This window comes from Acomys minous (genome assembly GCF_964271855.1).
Source record: "Acomys minous genome assembly, chromosome: 2".
NCBI lineage: Eukaryota > Metazoa > Chordata > Mammalia > Rodentia > Muridae > Acomys > Acomys minous.
In genome coordinates, this window is record NC_140484.1 from 70816575 (window position 1) to 70830205 (window position 13631).

The 13631-nt window shown below is 47.7% G+C and overlaps 1 protein-coding gene across 4 annotated transcripts in view; it reads right to left on the bottom strand.

Moving 5' to 3' along the window:
* Positions 1–204: 204 nt before the first annotated feature.
* The window catches only part of LOC311587614 (integrin alpha-M-like), a 36666-nt gene continuing 23239 nt past the window's right edge, over positions 205–13631 (bottom strand). For 3 of the 4 annotated variants that reach the window (XM_084764662.1, XM_084764660.1, XM_084764659.1), the window contains 16 exons: positions 9982–10112; positions 9732–9895; positions 6520–6674; positions 6295–6426; positions 6074–6147; positions 5717–5858; positions 5523–5633; positions 4982–5061; positions 4081–4164; positions 3654–3729; positions 2859–2966; positions 2626–2709; positions 2419–2532; positions 2228–2329; positions 1871–1981; positions 205–1461 (listed from right to left, as the gene is read on the bottom strand). In XM_084764662.1, coding sequence (XP_084620788.1) covers positions 1390–1461; positions 1871–1981; positions 2228–2329; positions 2419–2532; positions 2626–2709; positions 2859–2966; positions 3654–3729; positions 4081–4164; positions 4982–5061; positions 5523–5633; positions 5717–5858; positions 6074–6147; positions 6295–6426; positions 6520–6674; positions 9732–9895; positions 9982–10112 — 1740 coding nt within the window. In that variant the 3' untranslated portion in view covers positions 205–1389. The remainder of the gene's footprint in view (positions 1462–1870; positions 1982–2227; positions 2330–2418; positions 2533–2625; positions 2710–2858; positions 2967–3653; positions 3730–4080; positions 4165–4981; positions 5062–5522; positions 5634–5716; positions 5859–6073; positions 6148–6294; positions 6427–6519; positions 6675–9731; positions 9896–9981; positions 10113–13631) is intronic. The other variant, XM_084764661.1, reaches the window with a different exon arrangement.

Below are 13631 nucleotides of genomic sequence, written 5' to 3' on the forward strand. Positions count from 1 at the left end.
TCACTCTTAGCCCAGGCTGGCCTTGATGTCACTCTTAGCTCAGGCTGGCCTTGAAAGCACAATGTTGCCTCTGCCTCCTGAGTAGAAAGGATTATAAGTGTATACTACCAAGTTCATCTTTCTCTCAGATTTTTATTTTGGGTTCACTTCAAGTAGAAGACAAACTTCTAGAAATATCCAATAAATTATACTTATACATATGTAAAAAGCTAGATATGACCAATTTATTAACTCAACATTGTTCATACTAGCAAGAGGTTGGAAATAATATATTCAAGGGAGACTGGTTAAATACATTACAGTCACAGGGGAGTACTCTTCAGCTAACTTACATCACATATAAAATTATTTGAGCATATTAATAAAAAGACATGCATAGTAGTAAAAAAGTGTGCTACCACTAGTTTAAACCAGTGTGTGTGTGTGTGTGTGTGTGTGTGTGTGTGTGTGTGTGTGTGTGTGTACAGATACCTACAATCTTTCTGAAGTAGATTCTAAACATACAGACTTGAATACTCCTAGTATTCAACCCCAACACTGTACACTTTTTGGCTTGGTTTGGTTTTGCTTTGCTTGGTTTTCAGTGTTGCCCACTGAGCCCAAGCCTTGCATACAGCAGACAAGCATTCTGTCATGAGCTACACGCTTCCACCTTTTACCATTCTCAAGTGTCTTTTGATTTTTGTACTGTGCACAGTTTGATCAATGCATATTTAGATTAACACTACAATAATAAATGACTAGGTGGTGGGAGGTTTCTGATTCTTTGGACACCCTTGTTGGCCACCAGTTCTTTACTCCATGTCCAGCCTTTCTTATATTCTCTGCAAGTCTGCAGCTCACCCAAGCAAGAAAATGTTACTTCCAGGCTGGAGAGATGGCTCAGTGGTTAAGAGCACTGTCTGCTCTTCCAAAGGACCCAGGTTCAACTCCCAGCACCCATATGGCAGTTCACAACTGTCTGTAATTCCAGTTCCAAGGGATCTGACATCCTTGCCCCCATACCAATGCACATAAAATAACATTTAAAAGAAAAGAAAATGTTACTTCCTTCAGACAGGGCAGCCACAGAATTTTGCTATGCTTACCTACAAGGAACTCTTCACCTTGCCAGAGAAGGGTCCATTAGTGTCTGCCCTAGGAAACCCACGAAATTCTTTTCCTTCCAAGAAGATGCATTCAAGGCATTGCCCACGTGCAAGAAATGTGTGAGACATACATGCACATGCACATACATACATGGGTACACACACACACACACACACATGGAACTCCCAAGCCATTTTTCTATAAGACATCACTGTCTGTCCATCAGCCTCAGGACCTGGGTGTTGGTCAGACTGTCGAGACCTGCTTGTTGTTGGGGAGGTCACTGCACGGAGAAAGCCATTACTGAGGTGGGGCATCTTGAGGAGGAGCTTCATTCATCATGTCCTTGTATTGTCGCTTGAAAAAGCCGAGCTGTCAGGGCAGAGACAATGGGTGAGGCCACAGAATCCATGGCTGCAGGTCAAGGTCACACAGATCAGGAGACAGACAGAGGCAGACAACGGGACCAAGCAAGGAGAAGGCTGACAGGGCAGAAAATAGAAAGAACCCAGGGGAAGTCAGGCAGGTAGAGAAACAGCAGCATCAATGCTGGGGCAGTCACTCCTTATATAGTGGTCATTGTAAACCAGAGCCATCCTGGGAGTTCCACATGTATCAAGCCGATGTTCTTTGTAAAATGGGTGATAATAGTATCCGGGCACTGAAAGAGCCTCCAACTTGCCCAAAGCCATATAGTTGGCAGCAATACTGAGCCAAGCCCAGCAATGGAGCTGCTGAGGAGTGGGGAGAGGGGGCTGAGAGAAGGCAGATTGAGGAGCACCTTGTACAGGCCAGCAGTGATGAGCGCCAGGAGCACCAGCCCCCCGATGGAGCTGCCCACAATCAGTGGGACAGGGTTGTGAACTTCGTACGGCTCCACTTTGGTCTGTGTCTAGGGAAGGAGGGAGAGAAGCAGGGTACAGCAGAAGAGATCACACCTCAACCTTCTGGAAAGATCCCTGAGCTCAGGGGCTAACGGCTCCCTACAGCCCACACCACTGACCACAGGCCTCATTTCTCTTCGCACCTGCTTGTCTTGTCAACCCAGAGATAAGATCCGTCATCCCGGCTTCCTCCTCCCTCTAACAGCCCCACCCACCCCTCACCCCCAGCCCCACCAGAGCCTGAGACGGGGTACCTGAGACTTCACAAACCCCTCCTGGCCTGGCAGCAGGGCAAACTCGGAGTCATTAAACGAGATCTCAGCATTGCTCACAAGGAGGAGGTGGTCATGAGAAGTCTGTGGGGGAGAGCAGAGTGGGTGCCAGGCCTGGCCTCCGCGGGCCATTATGGCTATGCCGAGAGTCTCAGCGCACAGCATAAGCTTACCTTGATGTACCAGTCAAATGACAGTTTGCCCTCGAGGGTGACATTGAACGTTTCCTGAGTGTTGAAGGATGGGAGGTCACACTGGATTCTCTTACAGACCGCAACAGAGCAGTTCTGGAAGAGGAAAGACAAAGAAACAATGACCAAGGGACGACCGTGATGAGCGTCCATGCGGTCTCGCAGCCGCCCCCCTCCCCACAGTCTTACCAGCACTGGAGTCTTCTCAAGCTCTTCCTGGAACTTGGAGAGGGAGGGGGACGTCTGCTCTGTGTGACAAACACTTGAGAGGTTCTGAGGGAAGACAGACACCGAGAAGAGACAGAAATGAGGACTGTGGTCCCAACCAGCAGAGTTAACAGCCCGGGCCAGAGAGAGAGTCAGAAGAGGCAAGAAAGAGATCTTAGGAAAGACCTGAACGTTGGGGACCCAGCTGGACTCACCTGGGCGAAGATGACCTGGGGATCATCCCATACGGGCACCTTGTTAAGCTGGGCAGGGACCCAGAAGATCACACTGATGGGGAGGCTCCTCTGGCCCAGATTACTGAACTACATGAGAAAGGAGGGGGTCAGGACGCTAGCCTTGTGGTCCAGCTAGCTCATTGGCTCATTTCCTACAGCCCAGGACCACAGAATAAGGCTTAAGCATCCTGCTCTCAGGAAGATGGGAGCATGTGAACAAACGCCAACCACGCAGCTGAGCCAGACTGGCTCATCCTAGCTTCTAGCTCTGCCACTTGCCAGTTGTGAGAATCCAGACATTTAAGTCTCTCTGGCCCTTAGTTTCTCTATCTGTAAACAAGGGACACCAAGAGTGAGAGAGGGTTCATAGGAACATAAATGTGTGTGTCTGTGTGTGTGTGTGTGTGTGTGTGTGTGTGTGAGAGAGAGAGAGAGAGAGAGAGAGAGAGAGAGAGAGAGAGAGAGAATATCTGTTTGTGAGTGTGGGGTATGTATGTGGGTGAGTGTGTATATGCATGTGCAATTGTGTATGAAAGTACACATATGGTATATGTATTGTGTATATATGTGTGGGAGTGCAAGCATGCATGTGTGTGAGTGCACGTGTGTATGTGTATGAGTGTGTGTACACATATGGGGCCAGAGCAAACTTGGCACTGTGCCCGACACACAGGAAGCACAGTATTCATGCTTCCTAAAACTGCTTCTGCCTCTCTTTACAGCAATTTTCCCATCCCAGCATCCTCTCAGGACCCAGACTTCCCTGCTCCTCACCCGATACTGATGCTGTATGGTCTGACTGGTCATCTTTGAAGCCGTGAAGTTGAGGTATTTGATAGAACTCTCATCGCTAAAAGAAAAAAAAAAGAGGAGACAACAGGTGACAGAACATGACGGTGTCCTGAGAAAGGGGTTTGAACTGAATATGCAGAGAACAGGAAGGTGGCAGTGCAGGTCTTGGGGACAAGGTCGGCCAGACACCAAGTGTGTGGGTCTGGGCAAGGGGAAACACACACACACACACACACACACACACACACACACACACGAACACATGCACACACACACATGCACGCATGGACACACACTTGTGTGCCTATGAGCACAGGTGCATGTATATATGCACAACGCAGGGCAGCAGCTCATGAACACTAAGCTGGCTGTGTCCAGCCTGTCGGGGGACAGCGGGGTGGCACAGCACCTGGTGACAACCATGTAGACGGCGTACTTCACTGGCAGCTCCAACTGAAACTCAGTTCTGTGGGTCCTGGACATGTTGTTCTCACTGAAAGGAAGGCAGGTCCTTAGCTCTAAGCGCCGAGGCTCAGCCTTTCCATCTCCCCTCCCCTCCCCCTCTGCGCCCGATCTGTCTCCATGTCAGCTGTCCCCGCGTCCTAAAGCCTACAGTTCTCTCCACCTCACAGAGGTCAGAAAACAACTTATGGAAGTCGCTTTGCTCCCTCCGCCATGTGGCTTGCAGAGGTTGAACTTGGCCCTTCCCTGATGAGCTGCCTCCGCAGACCCTACTGATTTATTCTCACCCTGCTGTGGGTGGGTTCATATACCAGGCAGCCCATATACTACAGCTCCATAGAGTCGGTGCTCTCCTGCCACCTTTAGATGGGTTCCAGGGATGCAACGCAAGTCGTCAGCCTTCACCCAGCCCAAGGACCCATAGGCATAAGCTGTTCTGAGCATGCCCAGCTGCCTCCAAGCTCCAGGGTTTGCCTGGTGCATGCTTCCTTCCATCTTTTGGCCTTTGCTTGACTTACTCACAACCTAAATACGCTTTCTTCAAGACTCTTCTCTGGACACCGGGCACCCCTACCAATGTCACCACGTGATCATTTGCTTTATACTATATTGTAATCACCAGATTCCTTTCCTGCCTGTGCCACTGGACGTCTGTAAGGGAGGGAACAACAACTGTCTTATTACCCACCCTCCGTCCACCAGCACTTGACACAAGGCCTGGTACATAGCTGGGTACTCAAGCAGCGGTTGTTGGGTAAATTAGTCATCAAAACAGAAGGAAAAAGTTCATCCTGGATGAGGGCTGGGTCTCAGAGGGGAGGGTGACTGCAGTGTGTGCGGACAGGTACCTGGTCACATTGGCCTTGAGGAGCAGCTTGTTCCCAAGGGAAGCATCAGAGTCCACGTAAAATGTGACAATAAAGGTGACCTAGCATTGGAGAATGGAGACAGTGGTTAGAAACAAAGAAGAAACAGAACCATTGTCCGCCAACCACTGACTGGGATAAATCAAACATGTTCTGCCCACAGGAGAGAATATTGCTCGGAAATAAATAGAGTAGAACTGGCAGGTAAGTGGCCTTTGGAAATGTGATGATCGTTGAAAGAGGCCAAACGCAGAGGGACCACATGTTGCATGTTGTCCATGGATGGGAAATGTCCAGGAGAGGTGACGTCATGCAGAGACAGTCAATTAGGAGCCCCATGGGTATCAGCTAGGTCCCAGATGAGAATGCTTGAAAGCCACTGAACTGTAACAGTGAGTGAGTTTATGGGGTGTTTTTACGCCCCAATAAAGCTGGTTTGTAGAAAGGGCCTGCGTCGTTCTTAGGACAAGGGAGGAGAAAGGAGAAGAGGAGGAAAAGGACAACAAGGGGATGATGCTCTGACCTCGGAATTAGCAGGAAAGATGGGCAGGTTGATGTTCCACGTGGTACTCTTCAGAGCTCCATGCCCTTCGGCGGAAAAGCTGGACTCAGAGGTGGTCACACGCCAAGGCTTCTGGGAGAGCAAACAGTACGGTCAGCTGCCAGCTACCAGGGAGAGAGAATCAGAGCCAAGAGACTGAGGAAGGACTTGGCTACCTGGTTCACTGACACCTTCCGGTAAGACAAGCCAGGTGGGTAGTAGATGGTAGCCTGGGTCCTATAGGAGTCCTCACCGTCATTTCTTACAGTCACCTCCACGTTGAAGTCCCGGGGGTCTCCCACCACCAAAGTGTCCAGGCTGTGAGAATAACAAGACGGTCATGTGGGCTTCCCTGAAGTGAGTCTGTTTTGATGGAGAGAGGCAGCAGTCCCTGGGAGCGATAAGGCTATTGACAGAGCAGGTACTAGGAACCTTGGGCCACATGAATATCTCTGAAGATGCCTAGGCTCCCTCAGGGATCCAGGGACCCACTGACTCGGGTGTGAGGGGATCAGTAACAGAACGAAACTCACCCCATGAAACTCATAGTGATGCTGAGATCATCCTGGCAAATGCTGTCAGTGCCACAGTTCTTCTCAAAGGGAAACTAGAAAAACGAATGTGATCGAAAAGAAAGGAAAGGAAAGGGTAGAATGGGGCAGTAAAATGAGATGTTTAAATGTGATGACATAAGACAGATGTTTTACGAGCTCCCTCTGTTACACTCCCACAAGGCGCCAATCCTGAGACCCACCAGAGCCATGAAGAACCTCTGAGCATCCACAGCCAGAACCGGCCGAAGGTCCCTGGATGAGCGCAAGGGCTCCCCGACCAGGCTATAATTGAGGCGCAGGATGATGGGACTCAGAGAATCTTCCACACAGACCTAAGAGATGGTAGGGATTTGGGGATCTGCCTTCTTCAGTTTCCCAAGGCCACCCCCACCCTTACCCAGGAGAGCTGCCATTTGCCCGCTCACTGGTAAATACAGCTTCAAGGTTTCACATTTCTGTGTCAATCCAAAGGCCTGGATGCGCCTGCGCGTGTTGTTCTGTGTCTCCTCAAAGAAGGCACGGGGGTGTGAGCGGCCAGGGTCGAAAGCCAGGTCATAAGTGACAGTGCTCTGGATGGCTCCTGAACGGAAAGGGATGGGTGAGTGGTGAGTGGTGAGGGACCACGCAGACCAAGGTCAGCGGCCACAACTCTGTTCCAAGCTGTGGGGTTATCCACGTGTCATCTGACCTCCCTGCATCTCAGTTCGTCACTTTCAAAGGAAGAATAAGAATAATTACCCAGCTGGGTGTGGTGGTGACACCTGTGATCCCAGCACTCGGGAGGCAGAAGGAGGCGGGTCGCTGTGAGTTCGAGGCCAGCCTGGTCTACAAAGTGAGTCCAGCACAGTCAGAGCTACACAGAGAGAAACCCCTATCTCAAAAAACCAAAAGGGAAAAAGAAAGAAAGAAAGAACATGGACAGGCCAAGAAGTCAGACCATTGGCAACAACAACAACAACAAAAAACTGTGTTGGACTTGATCAAGTCAGTCTGTCAAGTCAGTTCTGGCTCATTTGAAAATGAACATGTTTGAAAGTGGATGAAACTAGAGAAATAATATATTGAGTAATAGACTTAGAATGATAAACACCAAATTCTCTCTCCTCTGTGGACCGTAGCTTCTGGGTTTGTTTGTTTGTTTGTTTTTTGTTTTTTTAGACAAGGTCTCTCTGTGTAGCCTTGGCTGTCCTGGGCTCGCTTTGTAAACCAGGCTGGCTTAGAACTCACAGACGTCCACCTGCCTCTGCCTCCAAGTGCTGGGATTAAAAATGTGGCCAGCACACCCAGGCTCTCAATGGGTTTGTTTTTTTTTAAAGGACACATCATTGAGCAGATACGGAGATGGGGTGTGTTTGAAAGGAGACGGAAGAGAAAGATGACTATGATCAAAATTCCTTGTATGAAATTCTCAAAAATCAATTAAAATATTACTTTTAAAATGAAATAAATTATACTAGGCATCTGAGCCATCAGGCATCTATATCACTTTCCCCCACCAGGGCCAAGGAACCTTCAAGACAGAGGGATGGAGAGAATGTAGGGGCCACCTGGGCATGGTGGCGCACACCTGTAACCCCAACACTCAGGGAGGCAGAGGCAGGAGGATGGGGGACGGGGGAGTGCTGTGAAACGATCTTCTGGATGTGGCGTGGCCATTGCAGTCATGAACACACATCAGCTGTGGTTGCCTGCACAAGACCCACACAGCATCCTGTGACGGACGGGAGAGGGGCTCGGGGGGTTCCACTCCTCCTGGGGGTGCTGTTGCCAGTTGCCTGGGAATAGTCATTTTCCTCACTGAGGTAGCCACTGCTAAGCTGCTCTGTCCTCCAATAAATAGTTTCCCGTCCGTGCTTGCATTAGATTCACATACAAGTTACATGAACATAGCACAAGGATTAGTTGGAAAAATAAGGAGTTCAAGTAAAGGAGCAAGTGAGAATAGTGAGGTGAATCTAACTAAAATACATTGTCTACATGTATGAAATGGTCAGAATAGCCCACATTGTACACATGTATGAAGTTATCAGTAAGGAAATAAATAAATGAGAACACTAGAAAGCAAGAGGCACATCTTATTCCAATCCTGCTCTCACGAGTTATCCTCTGGCTTCCATGTGTGCTCCATCACATGTAGATGTATGAATACATAAATCAAATGTATATTTTAAGGATTTCAAAGTAATTTAAGTCAGGTGTGCAGGTGCACACCTTTAAGCCCAGAACAGGAAGGCAGAGGCAAGTGGATCTCTGTGAGATCAAGACCACTATGGTCTACACAGCAAGTTCTAGGACAGCCAGGGCTACACAGACAAAACAAAAACAAAAGCGAAAGGGTGATTTAAAGGGCTGGAGATGTGGCTTGGTGGTTAGAGCACAGGCTGCTCTCACGGAGGGCTGGAGCTCTGCTGACAAGCACCCACGTCAGGCAGCTCCGGAGATCCAACAGTCTCTTCTGGACTCTGTGGGTACCCACACTCCTGTGCACACTCTTACACAGTCACACATACATATTTAAAGAGACATACATAGAATTAAAAACTAAAAACTTTAGATTAGTTTCTAAAGATTCCTTGGAAAAACAAAAAAACAGAAAAACAGAAAGAAGTGAATGAAGCATGTTTGGAAAAGATGTAAAACTTGCCTAAGAATACAATATGTTGCTCTCTTATTTTCTATGTTTAATACAATTATTTTAAAAAACATTTTTGATAGATAATAATGAAATGCTAAGTTGGGATGTAGCTCAGTTGTAAACTGCTTGCCTAGCGTACTCAAAGCTCTGAGTTCAATCTGAGAACCACATAAAACTGAGTGTGGCAGGGTACCCCTGTAGTCCCAGCACTTGGGAGGTCAATGCAAAAAGAACAAGAAGCTAAGAGTCATCTTCCTGGGCTATATAACCAAGGCCAGGCATGATTACACAAGACTTTGCCTTGAAAAAAATAATAATTTATTATCATTATTATTATATAAAGTTAAAAAAAGCAGGAAGTTTGATGGGAGTGGTGGTGCATGTCTATAATCCCAGCACTCAGGGAGGCAGAGGCAGGAGGATCGCTGTGAGTTCGAGGCCAGCCTGGTCTACAAAGTGAGTCCAGCGCAGCCAAGGCTACACAGAGAAAGCCTCTCTCAAAAAAATAAAAAACCAAACAATAGGAAGTTCCAGGTGATTATGTAGAAAATAACAATCCATGTAAATTATAGGCATAAGTACTAGACATGGTGTATTACTAGATGCTTCTACATGTAGCAAAAAAAACAAAGCATAAGACAAAAAAAGAGGGCTGGAGAGATGGCACAGAGGTTAAGAGCACTGACTGCTCTTCCAAAGGTCATGAGTTCAATTCCCAGCAACCACATGTTGGCACAACCATCTATAACGAGATCTGTATCCATAATTAATAAATACATCTTTTTAAAAAAAGACAAAGAAAGAATAAAAGGATGGAGGAGGAGGGAGGGAGGGAGGGGGAGGGAGGGGAGGGAGGGAGAGGGAGGGAAAGAGAACCTAGACACTTCTCTGGTAAGGTTTGCTGAGCTGTCCCACGCATTCTAGCCAGGCTTCAAAAGGCTGTCAGTGACAGAGCTTTTGTCTGCTTAGAAGTCTGAGCAGACCGAGATGAGCACACCTCACCTTCTTGCAGCCGATCCTTGGTACTCTTGTGGACACGGAGGCAGACTCTGACCTCCCCAGCATCCTTGTTTTTTGGCACTTGTTCTTGGCACACAAACACACTCCTTGCTAGAGTCTTGGGATTGAATTCCATGGTAGCCTCAAGTCTCACCACGGGCTGGGCTCTAGAGGGACACACCAGAAAGCCGTCAGGAACAGGCAGAGAGACGCTCCAAAGGGGAAGGGCGGATGCAGTGAGCTGGGTTCTCACCTGAGCAGCAGTAGGTGACCCTGGGCACCCACAGCCAGGTCTGTCAGGCCATCCTTTGTGAGATCCTTGCCCCCACTCAGAGACTGCCCAAAGTACTGGAGCCCAAGGGAGAAGTGAGCGCCTGTGATCCGCTGAGGGTAAGGAAGAAGAGAGAAAATACTTAAGTGTGTGACTCAGTCGCCCAAGGCAGAGACTCTCTTCTTGACCACCCATACTTTTCAAGGAATTCAGGTGACTGAAAACTTATGTGCACACAGCGGGTACCGGTGCAGTTCCGAAATCCCATCCTCCGGCTCTAGCCAACATCCTGATACAGGAGTTCAGTCTGGAGGAACTAGTAAACACTCTACATGTATCTTTAAATATTCAAATAATCCCCATGGACAGCCTAGCTTAAGGGCCACAGTTCTAAATATAAGGGAAACTATTTTGATATGACTTGAAGTAGTTGAGCAATTTTTTAAAAATTATTTTTATTTTAGAACTCAAAAGGCTTCTTGAATAGAAAACAGCAACCCTACAATTCCTGCAGTGCTGTTCACTATATTTAAACAAAGAAAATAGAACTTGCCACCGTTAAAAAAATAAAATAAAATAAACGTATTGAGGAACTGTTTAAGTCATGATCTCCAACAATACCCAGAGTGTTCCCGGATATCTGAATTTCCTAAGGAAGCTGAAAGTATTACGGAAGAGAAATAAAAAATATATACTGTTTGGCCCATCCAAATCCCATTTTCGTAGTCAGAAAAATAGAAACATGGAATATTGATCTAACCAAAAGTATCTCTTTTATTACATTGGTCTTCCTGAGGGAGCAGGATTCCCACACCACAGTGCCCATGTGGGGGTGAGAGGACAGCATTCAGGAATCGTTCTCTCCTTCCAACACATGTGTTCAAAGGCACGGCCTCCCTCGTCACACCTGTTATCCAGTCACACGAGTGTATGTGCCACAGGGTATGTGGTGGTGAACGAACAACTTAAAGAAGTCGCTTCTCTCCGGCCACAATGTGGGTTCTGGAGCCTGAACTGAGGTTGTCAGATTCAGTGGGAAACACTTTTTCCCACTGAGCCATTTTGCCCCAAGTGTTTGATAGCTAAGTCGAACTGGGCTTCCTCATGGCTAGCAATCCATTACTTGAATCTGTATGTCAGCACAGCACACGCACGCGTGCATGCGCGCGGGCGTGCGCACACCCACACCCACATGCACACGCACATACACATGCATAGACTCACATATGCATGCACTCTGCACACATTTTAAAAAGAAGTAAAGCGTGGCCAGGTGGTGGTGGCCCATGCCTTTAATCCCTGCACTCTGAAGGCAGAGGCAGGCAGATCTCTGTGAGTTCAAGGCCAACCTGGTCTACACAGTGAGGTCCAGGACAGCCAAGGCCACACAGAGAAACCCTGTCTCAAAAAACTTAAAAAAAAAAAAAAAAGCCGGCGTGGTGGCTCATGCCCTTAATCCCAACACTCTCAAGCAGAGGCAGGCAGATCGCTGTGAGTTCAAGGCCAGCCTGGTCTACAAAGTGAGTCCAGGACAGCCAAGGCTACACAGGGAAACCCTGTCTCGAAAACAAACAAAAAAAGAAGAGGAAGAAGAAGAAAGGTCTGTGTGTTTGCTGCCAGTGGCCCAGCTGGGCAAGCACTGTAACAGTGAACCTCGTTCTTGGTACCTCGTGTATTGTTTTTCTGGAAATACATTTGCTTTGAAGTTACCTAATGTGGCAGGTCTATAATAAGCAGATCCCTGGTTTACTAGCGGTTCCATACTTATCACCTTTAGTTTCAATCATATGACAAAAATATATTAAGCCAGAATAAAAGCAAAGCAGCACAATCCGTTCTGTATTTGCTTGAACCACAGACTGTGGGTGAGCACACACGTGTGCATGTGTATCCGCCCTTCGGTTTTCACCAGCGCGCAGCCCCCAGGAGCCTCCCCAGGCTCATGCGTGCACTGGCAGCACTCGGCGGACTCGGTAGGATCTCACAGGTCGGGAGGGCGCACGAGGGCTGGAGGGAAGGAGGACTCAGCGGTTAAAAGCTGTTCTTCCAGAAGACCCGCAGCTCACAAGCATCTGTCACTCCAATCCCAGGGGACCCGATGTCCTCTCCTGGCCTCCTCAGGAATTAGTCCCAGCGGTGCACAGACAGACATGCGGACAAAACACCCATTATGTATAAGATTTCAGAAAACACATTTTTTAAAAGGGAAGAACACGTGACATATGAAGCTGGGAGGGGAAAGTGCTGTGAGGAGCAGAACAGAAGCTGGAGGGAAGGAACGGGGTAGCTTTCCTCAAACCCGTTATATGCATGCATGAAATTCTGAAATAAAATCGATTTTTAAAATACGCTCTCCTTGGCCTTGTTTTCCTCTGAAGTGTGAGCTAAAGTGACAATGGAGTGAGAAGAGCAGGGCTTCCACTGTCTGTTTTATATAGAAATTTACTTAGCGGGCATGTAGGACCTCTACAATAAAACAAAATTAGAACTAAAACCTTCAAACCCATTTACACACACACACACACACACGCACACACACACACGCACACACACACCAAAATAACCACAACTGTACCAATGAAAGAAGACATGGCGCCAATATGTGTCAACCGTGGAGTGCCCCACTGCAGCGACATGTCTAGAGTCTGTGGATTCCAGCCCAGCCCAGAGAAGGAGCAGAACTGGGGAAAGTAAAGGGCAGAAAAGGAACCAACTGTGGAGGGGATGTCCTACATTGTAGGAGGGTTTTCTTTGGGGGGGTGGATGAAGTCTGGAGGGGCTGGAGCAAGGTCCGAATATACGGCTCAGGCTGGCCTTGAACTTGTTAGATTGCCCAAGACGCCCTTACACGTGACCTCTTCCCACTTCTACCTCCTGTGTCCTGGCATTACTAGTGTGTCCTGCCACATCCAGCCACGTGTCTGTATATTGGAAGGGATGAGTTATGTTTGTTAAGACTCGCTGAATACGTATTTATGCATTTTCTATTTGTATGTCTTAAAATAACTGTGAACGAGTCTTTCTAGCTACTAACCTACACGTCAAAGTATTGTGGACAAAGAGAACTGATAGTGCAACTTAATTTAAAATATGTCAGAATGTAAGAAAGGGCCAGGTGTGGAAACACACAGCTGTAACTGCAGCATTGGAAGGCTCAAGCAGAAGGACCATGGATTTCAGGCCAGCCTAGACAGGATGAGACAGACAGACAGACAGACAGACGGAAAGGTGGGAAAGCAAGGCTGTGTTAGGCACCCTCTACACACCTGTGAGAATCTGAGTCTGGATCTCTAGCACCGCGTGAAAACCAGGCATGTCTGCCTGTAACTCCAGCACTGGAGAGTGGAAACACATGGATCCTTGGGGCTTGCTGGCCACCTAGGCTAGCCAAAATGGCGAGACCCAGGTCATTTGTGAGGATAAGCAGAAATGAAGAAAGCCATGCTAAGTAAAATAACTCAAGCCCAGAAAGACAAACTTTGCATGTTTTCTCTCATATGTAGAATCTAGGCTTTCAAAGGTGCTAGTGATGAACTAACAGGACTGTCACGTGATCCAAAAAACCCCACTCCTAAATATTACTCAAAAGATTCAGAATAAGAATCTTGAAGAGATATTAGCACATCCACATT